The sequence below is a fragment of the Streptopelia decaocto genome (genome assembly GCF_964273445.1).
Source record: "Streptopelia decaocto genome assembly, chromosome: 3".
NCBI lineage: Eukaryota > Metazoa > Chordata > Aves > Columbiformes > Columbidae > Streptopelia > Streptopelia decaocto.
The window spans coordinates 56,894,644-56,913,325 of NC_138656.1; the positions used below are offsets into that span (position 1 = coordinate 56,894,644).

Consider the following 18,682-nt stretch of genomic DNA (forward strand, 5'->3'; position numbering starts at 1 on the left):
TCTCTCTGGGTACAATTCTACTCTGCTGAGGGGGAGCTGGAACCAAAAATCCCTTGGATATGGAGGGGAGGAGTTGTTCAGCAGTGTTGTACAGCTGCTCTTGCCAGGCTTGTACCCACTTGAAAAGTGTGGGCTCTTGGACTTGGCTGCCTGACACGTCCAGCTGATGTGGGCTGGCCTAGCATCTGCTGCATTCATTGTGTTTAATGCTGCATCCATCTGTTTTCTGTCAAAGCCACTGCCAACAAATTACTAATCTATTAGAGAAACATGGAAATAAGATTGCACTCCTCATTCCTGGCAATTCCTCTCGTATTTTGTTTGGCTTTTATTTTGCCCTTTTTTTTGTGGTCTAGGAAAGGTATAATAATAGGTAGTTCTTGAGGTATTGAGGAAAGGCTTAGGCGGGGAAAAAACACGGAAAAAACGTTTAAACTTATTCTCCTTCCTGAAAAGATACCACTTCCCTGTGCTTTTGGACCTGTATCCCTGGAGATGAATGATGAAGAGCTATTTTAACTGAGTCACATATTTTTATGGAGAAGATTCCACTGTTTTTTCTGTGTTGTGCTTACACTGGAGAAGCCAAAACATGAAAGAAGAGACTTTTTTGTCCCAATTGAAAATAACATCAAAACAACAATAGTATTTAGCATTGGTGTTTACTCCTCCAAGCATGCGGCTGAACTGCACTTCACAGACCCTAACTGACAAAGAAAATTGGCTTTGTGTAAATTGGACTGACAGTAGCTCCCAGTGATTATTTATATCAGGTCTGCTAGTCCAGGGATGGAATTTGCTTCACTTCAGGAAGCAGCATTACCAATAGCATGTACATAAAATGTGTTAACTGGCCATGTATAATCTTTGAGCGGCACATATGCACCATCTTGCTGCATTACGTTTTTTCTTGCACAAAGCCACTGGAGAACCAGAGCAACATCTTGAGTTGTGTGTTAAACCTTTAACACTAGGTAGAGCAGTGTGGAACTAGTGAACCCTTCAGTTTGTTGTCACATACGTTGAATCAGAAGTGTGGCTTCTGATTCTCAGCAACCAAAACTCTGGCTGTGGGGGGAATGGCTAGCGGAACAGAAAATAGTCAGCTGCCAGCGGCCGAGCCTGGAGGAGCAGGGGGAGGAGAAGTGATAGGGCAGTCTGAAGTCAGCATAAAGCTGAATCTGGAGCCTTTCATCTCTGTTAAACCACATATTGCGGATCCTTTTGTGAAGACCCTCAGGCAGAAACTTGGTTTCTGAAAGAGAAGAGAATTGTTGCTCCGTTTCCTTGGGAAGCGTAAGTCTCACGCATTCTTGCTGCAGAGAACATGTAGCAGAGTGAGCAGCTGCCGGGTGGGGAGGAGGGCAGGATTAGCCAAAGCACAGTATCAGGAGCATATGAATTAATTATGTGTGCATTCAAATGATGGATGAATATATTTATTTTAAATATAAACAGGATTGCATCCTAGTGACTCCTCTGCCTGTTAGCTGAGGCCCGAGGAGAGACATGGCTGATCTCCACGTTCAGAGGAAGAGTCCAAGGGCTGCTGCCTTTGAACGAGCGTGGGAATATCTGAGAGTAGTCAGGAAACTCTGATCTGCGGCATCCCACAGGGAGGGAATGGGTCGCCTTTCCACTAATCTGGATGAGATGGAAATAAAGACAAGTCCAAACTGATGACTGAAGTAGTGTAATGTGATCTGTTTCCTAAAATACTTTCCTATCATATCTTTACCTTTTTTTTCCTCTTTCTCATGCTGCTTGGGTTTGTTTCTATAACACTGAATACTGTACACTCGCTTATTTTAAGCTTTCACATGGTAGGAAAATCAGCACTCAAATGAGTGAAGCTGCTACAAGCAGAGCAGTTTGCTCCCGTGACAACATAGATGGGAGTGAGCCAGGTTTTCGTGCCATCCGTCCTAGGGCACATGTTTACATTAGCATCTTTATGCTGCTGCTGATTACTCTTGTAATACTAGTTTTCTCAGAAGCGGTGCACTGTAAGCTACCAGCCCTTCTGCTGCCGTAGCCAAAGTTTGAACTTACGGGAAAGCTGGGTAAGGCGGGAGGGAACAGGAGTGTTTCTCAGGGCCCAGCAGCCATCCTCACCAGTCCGTGCCGGAGCGTCTCTGACACAAATGAGCAGAATGATTCGGAGCAGGAAGCCGCTGAGACTAGCCCATTGCTGAAATTGCAGAAAGATGAAGGATGAGAACATGAAATTACAAAAATAAGAATCTCCCTTGAGCTTATGTAATAAGTTTCTTACATGCCACGTATCTCTTTACTGCATAAGACAGTTTGGTACTGTGTGCTATGTTGTTAGCCCTCTGGAGACTGTACTTTTCTGTTTGCTGTTGTCCCATGACATATATTAGGCAGAAAATGTTTGAGGTTCACGTGATCATTCAAGTTGGAAGGCTGCTCAGGAGTTCTTCTTGGCTGACCTTGTATTCAAATCAAGATCAGATATAAGATCAGAGCAAGGTTACTCATGACTTTATCCAACTGGGTCGTGAAAACTTCCAAGGTGGGGACTCTGCACAGCCTCGTTCGGCAGCTTGTTCCGCTGCTTGTCTGTCACCATGGTGAAAAAGTTGCTCTGACATCGAGGCCAGCGTGGTTCGCTTTAGTTCACATGTGTAAGTTCTGCAGCCGCTAACTTCCTAAACAGAAATATTTAATGTTTTTTTCTCTCTGCTTTTTATCATTTTGTTCAGGAAACTACTCCAGACCACCGACGTACAGCGGTGTGCCCAACACAAGTTACAGTGGCCCAGGACCTGGCATGGGTATAAATGCCAACAGTCAGATGCACGGACAGGGGCCGAGCCAGCCTTGCGGTACCATGCCCCTGGGTCGGATGCCATCAGCCGGGATGCAGAGCAGACCATTTCCTGGAAACATGAGCAGTATGACCCCCAATTCTCCTGGCATGTCTCAGCAGGGGGGCCCCGGGATGGGCCCACCCATGCCAACTGTGAACCGTAAGGCACAGGAGGCGGCTGCTGCAGTGATGCAGGCTGCTGCAAACTCCGCTCAGAGCAGGTATGCATCCAGGTGAAAGGAGTTTAAATGAGTGGGAATGTTTTTCTTGTCATTTCTGAAGGAATGGCACTCTATATGTGCATGCGTATGTATTTATACGTATTCTGTCTGTGCCCTTATCTCTGGGAAGAGATGGCATGTGGGAAGAATATTTTTCCTTAAACATAAGGGGAAAGCATGTTAACATGTCTAAGTTACCCTCTTGAAAAGCAGCTGTGACAATGGAGATGACAGCCACTTCCAGTTTGGTTTTTGGCACGGTAGGCTTTAGGAAAACCCACAGGGTTGCAGTGACATTAGGAGTCAAAAACAAGCTCTCTGCAACTTAAAACTGATTAGCTGTATATGTATGTATAATTTCCAGTAGAGAGAGGGCCAACATGTCCTTGGCAGCTTGCCCCTGCCAGAGAGTAAGGGAGCTTATGAAGCTGCCCATCAACTCTGGCGTTTGCTGTCCACTCTGTGAGCAGCAGTGCTGATGGCACATCTGCGGGATGTTCTTGTTCCTAGTCAGGCATGCAGCAGGGAAGAGGAGGGCAGGCTGAGTGGAGCAGCTGGAGGGGAAAGGCAGGAGAAGGCATAAAAGCAATCTGTAATTACCTGGAGTTGATAACTGTCACTTATGCATCCCTAAGAGAGGACTTGCAAACAGGACTGTAGAGGGTGGAGCCATCACCTGTCTTCTGGTCTCCCCTTCGGGCAGCATAACTGCACATTGACATTTGTAGATGGATTTTGGCAAAGGCACTTTGTCGTCCATGGTTATTTTTAAGATACCTGAATACTTACAATGAAATCATATTTTCTGGGAAATTTTTCAGATTAAATAATTTCCACATTTCCCTGGACTCAAGTAGCTCCTGCTGTATTTATTTTCCTTTTTTGTTACAAGAAGTTCCATTACATTTGAGAATTACGTGAAGCTGTTTGTGCTGTTCTGGTGAGCAGGAGTATGTGGGGGCATGTGTGTTTATTAAGCATCTTGCATTTATTTATGCATATGCATACACAGATGGACATATGTGCATACATTGAAGACCAGTGTTTCTGGACACTAGGGTTGCTCTGATTCCACGATGCAATGTAAAACTAGACACGGGGCTAATGTGTCCCTGTTTCTGTTGCTTTCTTGTTTTGCAGGCTTGGAAGGCAGGTGGCTTCTAGTGATAAGCAATAGCAAACTTTAAAAACAATAAGAGTAAATTTAGTGTCCTTCATGTTATTCCTCAGTAAAATAGAACACACTCCCTTAAAACAGACCATATTCCAGCAGGTATCTGTGAACCAGCAGTCAGGTTTTTTTAACAGATCTGTCCAGGAGGATTTGCAGAAGTCTGCTTCTGTCTGTCTGGTTTAGGCTATAAGCTGATAGGTCAGGCACAAAGGAATAAATGAGTAGCTGCAGGAACAGTTCATAATCATGTAATGAAAGGAAAAGCTCACATTTGTTGGTCTTTACAGCAAGAAAAGACTTGATGTTAAGCGGAAAGTATTTGGTTGTGATTCAACTTAGGCTTTGGGCATAGCATGTGGTGTTTGATCGAAAACTAGTTTAAATGATTACTACTCTTATCTCAGACCTTCCTCCGAAGTCAGTTTTGTAAAACCGCTTTTGGTTTCTAGCTTAGCCTGGGCAAAACTGCACCGTTTCGGAGCCTTTCCATTCCATACTGCCTGTTCCAGTGATCCAGCATCCCTGGAAGTCAAATTGCTATTGCAAATACTGGCAGAAGGGCTATTTATAAACTGCAAATCAGGTGAAAGCTCTCACAGCCCTCTGATGCCAGGGGGCTGCCAATACACTGTTTTCCTCTTTGATCCCAAGTCGACTGTACGGGAGAAAGCATAATGTCTTTGGCTATTCCTGCAAATCCTCCATGCTTGCATATGGAAGGAATGTACTTGACGGTGATTCATATTTGCAATACAGAGGCTGTTCTTTTGGTCTACATTAGGCCACCACACATTAGGTCGCCTGCTTATCCAAGCCAGTCTGGACTGGCAGATGCCCCATGTTTTTCTTTGAATGTCTTGACTTTATAAGATTCAGCTGTGGGTTTCAAAATCTCTTGGATTTTTATTACTATAGAACACACCTCTCTATGTAGAATCGAGAAGAAAATGAAGTGGTTGTGTCAGAGTCATGGTTACACAGCAGTATTTCTGTACAAGTTGGTTGTGATCCCCTTCAAGATCAGCTTATTGAATCAGTAGCCAAGTATAAATAGGAGAGAGAAATTTATCTTCAGCTGTTAATCCACAGGATCAATCCTTTACCAGTACAGGAGTCTCATTTAGACATAAAAAACTGGTTTGCCTCTGCCTTGCCAAGCTACACCAAGCAGCTGTGTAAAATGAATTTAAATGGCATGCATCAGAATAAAATCACTTCCACTGGGGCAGAAAATCAATGTTCATTAACCTGGGCTGAATGATCAAGATCTGAGTGTCAGCCAGTTGTACATAGGTATCATTGTCAGTGCAGACCACCACCCTTTTGATTAGAGAAGATATAAAATCATATAAATAGAAGTGGAAGCTCTGGAAGATAGTGAGTTTACATTATTTGAATTAGCCTTTGACCTCACCTTGAGGCCTACTCTATGTTAACCTTAGATTAATTTCTACAGCTATGTGATACCTCCCCTGTAACCTAAAATCTTGTGTCTTGTGCATGCAGGCCAGTCTTTTCCAAATGAGGCTAAAGGAAAGAAAGGTCTTTTCAAGACCTCTTAATTGAACCAGCAGTATCTGTGGTTTCACACTACCCGGGATATTTAAGCTTGGTCTGGGTAACAGCTTAGAGCAGGCAATGCTAAATAACTCTCTAATACCCTGTACAGTAATTCCCCTTATTTTCAGGAAGACAGTGTGAAAGATCTACAAAACAGTGTTTTCCTTTTTGTATCTGTCTTGGTCTCAGCACACCCATTGTAAGGTCTGTATGTTGAAGACCTAATATATCCACTGAACTCCAAGGAAAGATGTTTCATAACTTAGGCTTGCGTTGGCCCAGCCTCAAGGGCTGGTTCTGCTGCTGGAGGTTAGAACAGAGCAGAGGCCTCTGAGGACCAGGTGGCTCCAAAAACTAAAGTTGTTTATCACACTGTAGTTCTTATAGCAATACATGTATTTATAGTGATAGATAAGCATTGATGTGTGTACAGACCTGCAACACGGTAAAACCTTCAGTAAAACCAAACAATTTTAAGCAAATGAGATGGTGTTTTTCCTGTTGATGTGAAAGGCAGCAAATTTAGCCAGTATCTTCTAGTAGCAGCCAATTTTGAGTTCCTCAGTTTGTAGATGTCCAGCTTGAAACTTTTAAGAACTGGGTGTTCACTGTCTGTGAGCTTTTCTTTCCATTAAGTACCCAGTACTTACAGTAAGTACCCAGTACATGCTATTGAAAATTATTAGGTTGATACCTGAAGTTAACAGATGTTTTTGGAGCTAGATGCTTGTCATCATTTTCAGCATCTCTCATGCTAGCAATGAGTGTCATTCTGAGCACGTCTTCTTTGCAGTTGAAGGTGTGACTGTAGTATATAGAAAGGTAAATATGTAGTTGCAACGTAGCCACCTTACATACTGTTTGCAGTGTGGCCTTAGGAAGACATAATTCAGCACTACGTGGCTGTAAAATACACATCCAGCTGGATGCTAAAATGAGGCTCTTGCTGGTGCAACTGTGGTTATCAATACCTGAAGTAATTACTATAAAACTATTTTTGATGTGCCTACATGAGGAGCAGTCCTGTCTTTGAAGGCAGCGTCTTTGACTTCAGTGTACTGTACCGTAATATGATTCTCAGGATTGCGTGTTGCAATTTTGTAAATGAAAGCAATTTTTTTTATAGATTGAATGAATTTAGAATTCAGTGTCATTGATTTTAGAGGAGACAATTTAGACATCGTAGTTCATTAAGCTGAGGAATTGGGACCCAGCTTAGCTATTTGCAACCTCTGGCCATTTAAAATCCTGGCCATTGGGTTGCTAAATTGAAGTGGATATTTACATTATCGTCTGCTGCTCCCCGTGCCACCTGAGAAGTGGTGTTCAGTCTCTGTAGTAATGTGCGGTGTTGCATTGCTGTGACATTCCTTTAGGCACTCTAAAATGTGGTTCTGGTTCTAAACTGCTTAGCAGCTGGATAGATACTACAGTCTCATCATGGTGAGGTCAGAAGAACTGAGGTAAGTTTTCATTCAGTCCTAAAACTGATCTATAAAAGCTGCACTGGTATTCGAGAATCTCTGTTGCACAGAGAAACAACTAAAAAATTAGTGTGAGTTAAAAATGTGCATTCTGTGTGTCTCCTTTTTAGTCTGCATGTGTGTATATGTGCACATGCACACTTAAGCACATACAGGCAGACTAACCTTCTATCAGCATTTCTCTCCTGCTATGTATGTATAATTCATATTCCATGTCGTTGGTGCCAGCAAAGCACTTTTTCCGTATTATTTTCTCCAACAGCAGGGTAATGCAGCACTGCTGATGGACTAGAAGGTACTGGTGAGGAAATATAGTAATGGACACGGTGCATTAAAATGTCAAAAGGAAAAAGAACGAGGCGGAAATGGGGAATAAATTTTTTTAAAAAGAATAATAATATAAATAAAAAACAGAACACTTATAGGTGTTTTACATGCTAGAGCCTGTCAATTTCTACTCAGTATTTTCCTGTCTGGCCCTTTTGATCTTGAAACTTGGGTTTAAAATTCTAACTGTGGTTTTAAAAGCTGCAGTTATGTAGCAGGAAGACTTGAAGTGCTACAGTAAAACTTATCCTCTATAATCCCTGGAGAGGGTGTATATTTTCCATTGTTTTCCCTTTTCCCCTTAAGCTTGGAGGTGCTGTTCTTCTCTGCTGGGAAGTGCGGTGGAGTGCAGGAAGGTTAAGTACTCATTCAAGTTTCTTTGCTTATTCAAACCAGGCTACTTCTAGATGAAAGGCTGCCAGCTGCGAAATCCCCAAAGTAAACTAGGCTGCCATAGGACTGGTAGCCATAATTGGAGCCAGTGCCGGGCCTTTGAAATAAGCCCCTCGCAGAAAAGCTCTTTTTGCTGGGTCTTTTATTTCGCATGCAGTCACAGGGGTGGGAGTTATTCCTGTTCAAGATCAGGCCATTCACAGTTCTCCAGTCTCAAGGTCTCTGGCCATTTCCCTCTGTCCTGCTCCCCTGAGCTCTCCCACACTTCGGGTTTCCTTTAGAGATCCTGATGGATCACCCTGGAATGAGCCCCAAGTGGCTTTCTGTTAGTGCTCCTTGAATACCCAGGCAGGTCATTGCAGTCCATGAAACTGCATTTGACTTCCCAAATAAAAAAAAATTCTGCGTGTCATTTCAGCTGGATGAAGTGGTTTTGCTTCTTGGCCCAAGTGACTGTGCAGTGTTTCTGTGAGCTCCAGGTATCTGCTGTGCTTGCTCCACCTGGGGCTGGCGGCGTTTCAGTAACGGCTGGAAGATTTTTCTCTTTACGCCAAGTTTCTGTGCAATTTGAGGGATTAAAGTCCAAATATTACTGCTTACTGTAACCGTAATTTCTAAGAGAGCTATCAAACACTATTGACATCTTAATATTATTCTTCCCCCTTCATGAGGAATAGTCATTTATATCAAGCTGACTTTTTTATTCTTTCTTCCTTTTTTTGAAAGGAAACGTCCTTTTCTCATGTTTTTGCTTTTCAGAGCACAACCATATATGGCTTTTTTCTACGATGTATTAGGAGGGATGAAGTACAGCTTAGCTTATATGCATTTATTATAGTAAAGGGAGAGCTGGAAATCGCGCTTTTGTGATTATTTTTTTTAATGGAGATGCGTTTTGTCAATCAGCTCAAATAAAATTGTGTAAGGATTGGAAGAAACTTCACATGCCAAGCTAACCAAAGGCATTTTTTGTGGGAGACTGAGAGAAATATATTTTTATCTAGAATTTTGTTTTGCTAAAAGGTAAATCCATCATTTTGGAGCCCTGAGTGTCACTGTGCTGCAGAGCTCATGCAGGCAACCCGTGATTTGGGAAGACTTTTTTTTCTTTTTTGGTTACTCATCAATCAAGTAGACTGCTGTATGCTGTTCGTGCCATGAGAGATTAACCACGAATCTCCAGAGTCCTATCCTTCCCTCCTTCAGAGAGTAACCATTCTTAAATTGTGAAAACAGGAGTCACGAATGAGAATTTTAAGTCATCTCAAAGATACTTCTACTTACATTATTACTGTGACAGGATTGTTTTTGGATCGATTTAGTTATTTAGGAGAGCTGTTGCCCTACTAATTATTTTGAAACAAAATTTCAGTGCAGAACTCTGTGTAGTTTAGTAACATTCTGCCTCAGAGTTGGACGTTATGTAGAAATTCTGTACTTCAAAATATGATCTTTAGGGCGTTAAGAATGCGGTCCTTCATCAATTGTTATTTTAGATTCGGTACTCTTTCTTGGGTGCTGAGAAATGTTTCAGATGAGGGAACTGGATTTTCACACTATTGGGCTTTTTACCTATTAGCCAGAAGATCAACTAGTTTAAATCACAGCACTAGTCAGGGGGAGAAAAATAAAAAGACCAAAAACCAGGAGAATGGCCATCTGTTTAATGGGACTCACGAAGAAAGCTAATTCCGCGACTGCTGTGTGTGATTTGGCACATACATTGTGCAAGTACAAGACTGTGATTGAACAGCCTGAGATTTTTGTGACAGAAAGGGAGAGACATAAAAAATGGTGGGAGGGTTTCAGGGTTTAGAGGAGTTTAAAGGTTTTTGGTTGTTTTACAGTGGTGATGGTTGAGAGAAAATTAAACAATTTTTTCTTTTAGCAATGCTACCCAGGGAAATATGAGTGGGAAGAGCCCTTTCCTTTATTGATGGAGTTCAGATGGGAACATCGGTTCTAAATGGACATATAAGTAACCTTGTAAGAATCGTATTAAATGGTAACATAGCAGCAATAAGATCTTTTTAACGACGGCCAGCAGTTTCACTAACAGATTGAATACCTGCTGCAGTTTTCACAGTAGGTTTCAGGCATCTTCTGATACAAAGGTGAAGAAAAGAGCCAGCTAAAACCATACTGACGTATGCACCATGTTGCTCTTGTGAAGCTGTCTGGAGTAATAGTGGTGGTAATAATATTGATAAACATGTAACAGCTCCAGGGCAAAGTTAGGTAAGTGAAAATGTATCTGTTGGGAAATCCCTTTGGAGAGCTTCCTCGCCCTGCTGCTGCACATGCATGATTGTGTTGGGCCTGCTGTCAGCCGGGTGACGTTTCACTGTGAAAAGATACACGGAAGAGCTGCCATGAAACAAACAATCAAGATTTTATTAGGTTTTCAGTTGGTTGCCAGCACGGGCAGCTCCATGGAGCTGCAATGGTGCTCCAAAATGGTGTGGGGATGTGATTTAACATTGTAAGAATGTGGTGAGAGGTGGCAGGAGGTCCTTGGTCCCCTGTGGGAGAGGAGGGAGCTGAGGGGTCAAGCCTCCCCAGAGGCAGAGCCACACTGGAGGAAACGGCATCAGTGGCACACATGGTGTGTCCTTACCTTTCTGTAGCTTTTTAGCTCCACACTTCTTGTGACCTCTTAGCTGTTTGTGTGCTGGGAACAGACTCTTACCCGCTTTCAAGTAATCATTCTGGGAGAGAGTACATAGGGCCTTCCGACTTCTTGATACAGCTATTTATAACCATGTACAAAAATAGAAGGTGCATAGTGAGAGAGTCATATGAGTCATTCCCATTTTGATACCGAGTCACGCCAGGCTAAATCGCCCTTCTTGGCATTCTGGTTCAGATTGACGGCATCAAGCTCCTGCTCGCAGGCCAGATCGCAGATGCCCTCTTACCCATCACACGCCGCTTGGGCTGTAAGAACTCGGTCTCCTTTTAGTGCTCTGCTGTTATGTGTGGTGGGACAGTGCACAAGCAGCTGCCTTTAGAGCTGCTGCTTAAATCCCCGTTGTCAGGAAGGTGGGCAGGGGTCACTGAGAGCGGAGCTTCAATGGGATTACCAGCCGTTTAATGAGGCCTGCTTCTCAGGAGTCCTGTGTTTTCTGTGACACAGCATTGTAGTGTGTTTGTCCAGTACAGGTTGCACTGCGTACAAAGGGCTTGGTTTATTCTTATACAACTAAATTCAAATACGGAGGTCTTGCTGTGCTTGTAAGAATGCTGCGCAATAAAGGCATTTCAAGGAATCCCTGTGGGTTTGAAAACTGCGGTCACCATGAAGTTCAGACCAAAAAAACTTTAATTAACACAAAATGAGCATTATAAAAGCAAAATTAAATAGCTGCAACCTTTAAAAAACAAACAAAAAAAAATAAAACACAAAAAAACCACCAAACCCAAAATACCACAAACAAAAGAAAGTACAGTATTTCACTAAATATCTTTAGTGTTTTTCAGCCACACGCCCTTATATAATTAGAATCAAATGAAGTTAAGGACTTATTTTTCTGCAGGCTTATGCTATGCTTTCCTCACTGTATTCAACTACTTTATTATTCTGCTGGCCATATTTTAGACCATTATTAATCTTGGATCTCTTCCTCAGTTTTTGCTCTCTGTAAAATGTGATAGGGAGATTTATTCTGATCTCAGCGTGCATTCAGCAGTACGAATGTTGTGTACTTCTGTTATTAGCCTTAATACTTATGAATTACATGTGCCTCTTATGTTGCTCTTCCAGTGTTTGATGTGGTGTGACACTCCTGCGTTTTATTGGGCTTTAAATTACTACCAATTAGGTAGCCCATCAGGCAGATATTTTCATTGGAAAAATGGATAATGTGATGACAGTAGCATGCCAACAAACAAAGCTTTGGTGGCTGCTTTTCTGAGGGACTGAGCATTGAATCAGCCTGGTAGGAACAACTGATTTTTAAGTTTCTTCTCCCTCCTTGATTGTTTCTTAGTGAAGTCTAAGTAATGGTGATGATGCTAAAGGCACAAGTATTTGCATAATCAGAAAAAGAATATTTAGAAAGGCTATTTCTGTTATTCTTCCAAAAAGTATCTTGCACAGTAATCTTTAGATCAGCCAGATGAAGAGAACAGGCCGTGTGCTTGGTCAGACTGCAGTAGATTACAAAGTGATGCATACCATCACATAATTATGATGCTAGAAAATTATTCCTCATTTTAGCATTGCCATTTAGGCCTGTTCATTGGGAAGAACAGTTTGGTGTTCGTTCTGTGTGCCTGATGTCAGCAGACACATGCACCCCGGTACAGATCTGGATGCTTTTTTGTTTATGTTTCCTAATGTTTTGTCAGTGTCAGTGCATTTCAGAGCTTGGGCCACCCCTTTTCATGCATGCACACACACAAAAGTATGACATTTTCTTTTTCCTTCTAACCTGAGAAATGGAAAAAATGTCGTGGCAGACGTAAGACCTGTCACAACTCAGCTTTTGTGGTTGCTTATTTAAAACTTTGTTATTGCAAGTGGCGAGCTTCCCCACTGAGCAGAAGACGACATGTAAATCCAGGTTAGTATACTTATAGTAGCAGCTAATAAGACAGGGATACTTAGCTTTCAGATGTAGCGATGTTAAATTTGTTTGGTTTATTTACGTGGGAAGTGACTTTAATGCCTTTTTATAGCTGCTCAAGCCAATGTTCAGATTTTGTGTGTCTTGGCCTTTGCTAATGACACCGACACACCAGTCAACTTCAGTCAGAGCACAGTAAGCAGTGTTGGGGTTTATTTTCCCTTGCTTTCTTCTCCCTCTTCCAGTTCTCCCATATCCCCTGGTGACAGAAACTGTTTCACTTCTCCAAGGAAGCCTATAATGTAGCAGGAAGGAATATCCATAACAAAAGAGCATATGTATCTGCATGCACATGTTTATGTTTAAATTTTCCAGGGAGAAAGCATTCACAGGTCTCACTCCTGAATTACTCTCATTATAATAACCCATTTGGTGTCAAAGTATGACAGATTATAAACGCTTAAGGCTAGTCCCAGCTCAAGACAGATGTAAATAAAGTACTTCTGATTATTGTGCAGGTCAGTGTGTTTAAATAACAGCCCCCCAAATCATGCTTTGACATTTAAAAGAGAGAGGAAATATTGTCATGCTGCAGACCTGGCACAGATAAGCACAGGGCAATTTGGTCAGTACACGGTGATTTGTGAGTGCAGCCCAACGCAGTCATTTTCACAGTTTGTGATCAAGTAGCCACCTTAGCAGTGTGTCAGCATTAAAAAAAAAATGTTCCTTTTAAAATGTTTACACAAATTACTCCCCAGAGGTGCTGCAGTGCATTCGCTGCAAAACTGATGTAGGTTAAAGATCTGGAGCAGAAATGGCAAAATTCCATGAGCTTTTTTTTTCACCAGCCAGTTGCTCAGATGACCAGGTCACAGTACCAGGATAATTTTTCAGGTCCGGTGCCTGTGGCAAGATAACTGGGAGAAATCCCTGTGTTAGTGAGTGCAGTGGGATGTCTCAGAAATCACAGCGTAGAGGCGCCTAAAATTAATAACTGGTGCGAGCTTGTGGCCACCGGGATGTGTGAGGTGGGACTCAGTGGCAGCTCTTCCCTGCCTGGGCCATGTGCCCCATTCCAGCTTGTGTCCTTGCAGCTCTGCTCCTTCAGCATCGCCCCACTGTGCCACGCAGCTGGACTGGAGCTTGCCCCGCTGCTGGCCAGGGTGGCCACCTCGGAGCCTGGCCCTGCCTCACCGCAGTGTGCACAAGCAGAGGAGCTGGAGGAAGGCACGTTGCTGGTAGCACCCTGCTTCTGAGACTCCCCTGTCAACCCCTCTGTTTCCATGTTTTCTGCCCCAAACTCTCCTCTTCTCCAGCCCTTCTAGACTCTTCACCTGTGAACGTGTCTTCTGTTCTCTGCACATTTCTGTGCTTGACTTCCCCCATTGCTCAGGCTGCCACAGGGCTTGTTACAGACACTGGATCATTTTTTCTGGCTCTGTGAAGAGCTTTGCCCCAATGTTACAGGTTTAGATGTAGAGGCGAGCACAGAGTGTCAGTTGCATGCCAGAAAATCCACACAATGTGGTAGAATTTGATCCCTCTGCATAAAGCAAAAACCTGAGCTTTAACATGTTTCCATGTGAAAAGTTGTTTCTTCATTTCTTGTCCTGCTGAGAAGCATAATCCACTTTCATCATTGTTCGTAGCTAAACCACACCTGCCTCTGAACTCAATTTTGTAATTAGTTGTCTATTCAGATCTGAGAAAGACAACAGTAAAAGTGTTAATCAGATGGAAGCACTGAGGAGGTACTAAATCTCACAGGAGCGAGTATTAAATGTGAGGGCTACAGAGTAACTTCTGTGTAGGGGTCAGAGTCAACACACTGATCTACTGGTGGTGTCAGGTCCAGTTAAAGGAAGACACCTCAGTGTAAGAGACACTGCTTGGCAGCTGTGATCACTCATGTGCTTCTTTGTGTTGTCAGTGCTTTTCTTTCTTACAATTTCTTTGTTCTGCTTTTTAACGATGACCAGATCTCACATGTAATCTCCTCTCTTTAAATACATGGACTTCTGCATTAGTTCAGAAGGCACAATTAGATGCTACAATTACTGCTACTTGTTTTGCAGGAAAAAAAAAAAACCCAGTAAGTGCAGATTAAGCTTCAGGTAGATGTCAAACGAAGGAAAACAAAAGAGCAGAACAGGACGTTCTTAAAAGGGAATATTTTGAATTTGACCAGTTTTACTTTGGACCCGATAACACACCAGACTATCAACAGCACAGTGAGGCTGACAGTCTGGGATCATGGTGTCATTCAGTCTGGAAGGAGCCTCAGGAGGTCTCTGGTCCAACGTCCTCCTCAGTCAGCTCAGCTGGGAGGTCAGGGCTTCATCCAGTTAGGTCTTGAAAACCTCCAAGGACAGAGACTGGACAACCTCTCTGAGTCACCAGATCTAGTGTCTGACTGTTTTCACTGGGAAATGGGTTTCCCTACATCCAGTCTGAACTTCTCATATTTTAACTCTTACTTGTTGTGTCTCATCCTCCTGCCATGCCCCACTGTTGAGCACCCAGCTTCATCCTCTTACTGGTCTCCTTTTAGGTGCTGGGGGCTGCTGTCAGGTTCCTCTCTGTCCCTGGCTGTCTCTGCCCCAGGCCAAACTAGCCCTCGTCCTTCAGCCCCCTCCAGAGTGAGTGCTCAAGCCCTGACCATCTAAGGGGCCCTGTGCTAGACTCACTCCTGTTTATCATAATCTTCCTTTTCTGGGTGTTCCAAAACTGAACACGATACTCTAGGTGGAGGCTAATGAGTGCCGAGTAAGGAGGGGATTATCAGTTCCCTCCATCTCCTGGCTCTGTTCCTGGTCACCCAGCCCAGGATGTTGCTGGTCCTCTTTGCTGCCAGGGCGCTCTGCTGGCTGAGGCTCAGCTCCCTGTCTGCCAAGGTGCCCAGGGGCTTTTCAGCAAAGCTGCTGCCCACAGTCAAGCCCCAGCCGGCACCACGGCAGGGTCTCATCCTTCCCAGGTGCGGGACCTTTCACTTGTCCTTGTTGACTTCCATGAGGTTCCTGTCAGCACATTTGCTCCAGCCTGTCTGGGTCCCCCTGGGTACACCCCTTTCCTCAGGCGTAAAAACTGTCTCTGGCATTATGCAAGTGCCGCGAATTACCGAATTGTCAACAAATAAACCACAAAAAGCAAGGAGATTCCTCCCTTTCCCATTTTTAATCTCTTCTATTTGCTGCCAAATACTTGGAGATCTGCTTGTAGCAGTAGAGCAGATAAACGAAATGTGTAGACTTGAAGTATGGTGCTTAAATTGATAGCCTAATCCTACATTAGTATTAACCCAGCTGCTTTTTCTTCTTAACGGGGAAAAATATGTGATCTAGGATCATGGTATGGCAGGAGTTAGGTCACCTATTTAATTTATAATGCAGGATTTCTCTGACCACTACGTTTTCTAATGTGTTGTCTGTGTGCAGAAGTGTCAAATACTGGGATTTCCTTCACTTTCTTGAAGGGTAACTGCATCTCACCATGAAGACATTTTTTCATTATACTCAACATTAGTGTTTCTTCTCTTAATTTCTTCGTATTATTCCTAATTATAATTTGTGTCATCCCTAAGCAACCTAACCGTTGGTGTTTATGTGGTAAATATTGTAAAATCGCTCACTTAACTGGGTTGGTTCTGTTACAGAATTCATAGCCGGTCAGTTGAATTTTTGCCATTAGATGTCACTACGTGTACAGCAGACTGTTTTTAAAAGACTTGATTTTTATTTAGCCTCCCAGAAAAATCGAGGAGAGAATTGGGAGATGTTGGAGAGAGTCTGGTAGTACTCTTTGAGATAACTACTTCTTAAATAGTGTGTTGGATATGCTTTTACTGAAAGCAGCACAGAAGGAAACATAAGATTTTTGACTTAACTCCAACAACCAACAGATGATGCTGTGACCTTAAGCATATATAAATATGTTTAGCAGCTGCTGTGTAACATATTTATAAGTGTTTAGTGACCTGGAGGTTAATCAAAATGAGTTTGGTGATCTCAGCTCACTTCTTAATGGACTCCACTTCATATTATAGCACTGATGCAGCACAATTTGTCACAGTCGGCTGTCTTTACTCAAAGGAGGCCCACTGTGGAGTGAGAATTAAAGGCTGAAGTAATACCTGGTTATTTCTCCCTAAAGAAACTTTCCATTCCAAGCCATCCTAGAGCAGAAGAAAATGTGGAGGAGCTCTGTACTGTAGACTGCACCCAATCTCAGCATAAAATAACATTTACTGTTACAGGATGTCGCCTCCTCAGTGTTACTGAATTATCTTGGGTGCGCTGCAGTCAGCGCTTTGGTAGGGGACGGGGGAAGGACCAAGTTCTGCCAGGGATGCTGCTGAGTCTTTTCACCTGCTGGGCTCTTTCCAGAGATGGAGAGCTGTGTCCATTCCCAGTGCAGCATTACAGGGGAGGATGAAAGGGAAAGGTATTGCCTTGCCAGATTAAATTTTTGAATTAGGCTCTGCCATTCAGGTCTGTCTGAGTGCAGTAGCAATTTTTTTAGGCTTTGGTTGTTTTCTTGCTGTCCTGGCCAGAGCTAGTATATTCCTTTTATTTCATTTCTGCTCCCCGTCTAAACTGGAAATAGTTCCCTGCTTTTTGATTTAAAGCTGTCGTACAGCAGTGTGCTCTGATGAGATAGATGTCCACAGCAGGTAACATGAAATAGGTTGTATCTCAATTTGAGACAATGAACAGCACCACAGCTTAGAAGATACACATGCTATAGGCAGTAATAGTATTGAAATATTAGCAGGTCAGGACTAATTTCAGCTTACCTGCAAGGTGCGTATCTCCTGTGTATAGGTACCTGTAGGGACTTTGGTCTATTCCAGAATCCCAGCCATACTCCATAAAAGAACCTTTTAAAATCTATTAATTCTTTTTTAAAGTGTAAAAAAGCACTTGCACACTTCCTCCATCTTCACTAGTACCTTTACCCAGTAACAGAAAGGATCTCACTTATCCAGCATAAACAGAACTTTTCAGTTAGCTGCGTTTGTTGAAATACAGCAATTTTCAGCTAAAAAAAAAAAGGGGGGGAAGGGAGTTTAAGATGCAGTATTTACATAAGAAAAGCTTGATTGTGTGACAGAAATCTTTTAAAGTTGTTGCCACACAGTCCTGCTCTTCTCTCTTCCCTTTGTAATCTTCCCTTGGAGCATTGCACCACTGTGCATTTTAAATCTTTTCCCTCCACTGCTCACTGCAAGCTTCGTGAGGGAAATGACATTGTATGGCAGTTGTCTCCTTCATATCAGAAGAAAGCCTTTCCTTCTTTGCCAGAGTGAAGAAAAGTTTGTCTTCAGAGAGCAAAGGACAAAACTGACTTGGAAAAAGATGCTTTATTTAGATAACACGTTCTCTTTTCCTTTGAAGAAATTCACAATGTGTCAAGAAAAATTAGGCCAGATAGCGCTTTAATGGTCCTCCTCCTGTACCTCCTAAAAAAGAAATCTGTTTCTACCAATTGCGTTATGAATCTACTACTAGTTTGGAGAACACAAGAAGCTGCTGAAGTTATTCAGGGTTGTTGGTTTGGGGGTTGTCTGTTTTGCTTGAGTAGTGTATAATAATGAAAAGTAGAATTTATACCAAAACTCCGTCTTGCTACTGGGACATGCAGCTTTCCCTGCCTGTAGGATAAAATTAAATGCTTTGTTTTTCATGAGAAAAAAAAAGCAGACAGGTACCAAAGCTATGTAATAGAGTGGCTGCTTTCTTTCTTGCCTCCTTTATTTGGAAAAACAGCATAAATTTACAGGGGTTACACTAAAGAAACAGATCTGAGTTTTGTATTTTCCTATGTGGGCTATGAATATACAAGTAAGTATATTTTTGCGTGTGTTTTTATTTATGTATTTGGTTTTATATGTATAAGTCTATATCCATATACACATAATATGTGCAGTTTTCAAGTATACCAAGAAAAGGTAGATAATTGTATTATGGATTCAAAGAATAAAAGATTATTTTTGAAGTTGGATCAAGCGTTACATAGGGTGATTATTTTCTTCCTTGTGCCTCAGTTTATCCATATAATTGCCAAATCGAGCACAAAGTGTACTTAGGTACTTTTTAGAACTTAGGAGTAATAAGGTTTAG

General features: G+C 42.5%; 1 protein-coding gene across 7 annotated transcripts in view; it reads left to right on the forward strand.

Annotated features, from left to right (window-relative positions):
* ARID1B (AT-rich interaction domain 1B) overlaps nucleotides 1-18,682 on the forward strand; it is a 330,843-nt gene that overhangs the window by 267,227 nt on the left and 44,934 nt on the right. For all 7 annotated transcript variants that reach the window (XM_082048491.1, XM_082048493.1, XM_082048495.1 and 4 more), the window contains one exon: nucleotides 2,727-3,054. In XM_082048491.1, coding sequence (XP_081904617.1) covers nucleotides 2,727-3,054 — 328 coding nt within the window. The remainder of the gene's footprint in view (nucleotides 1-2,726; nucleotides 3,055-18,682) is intronic.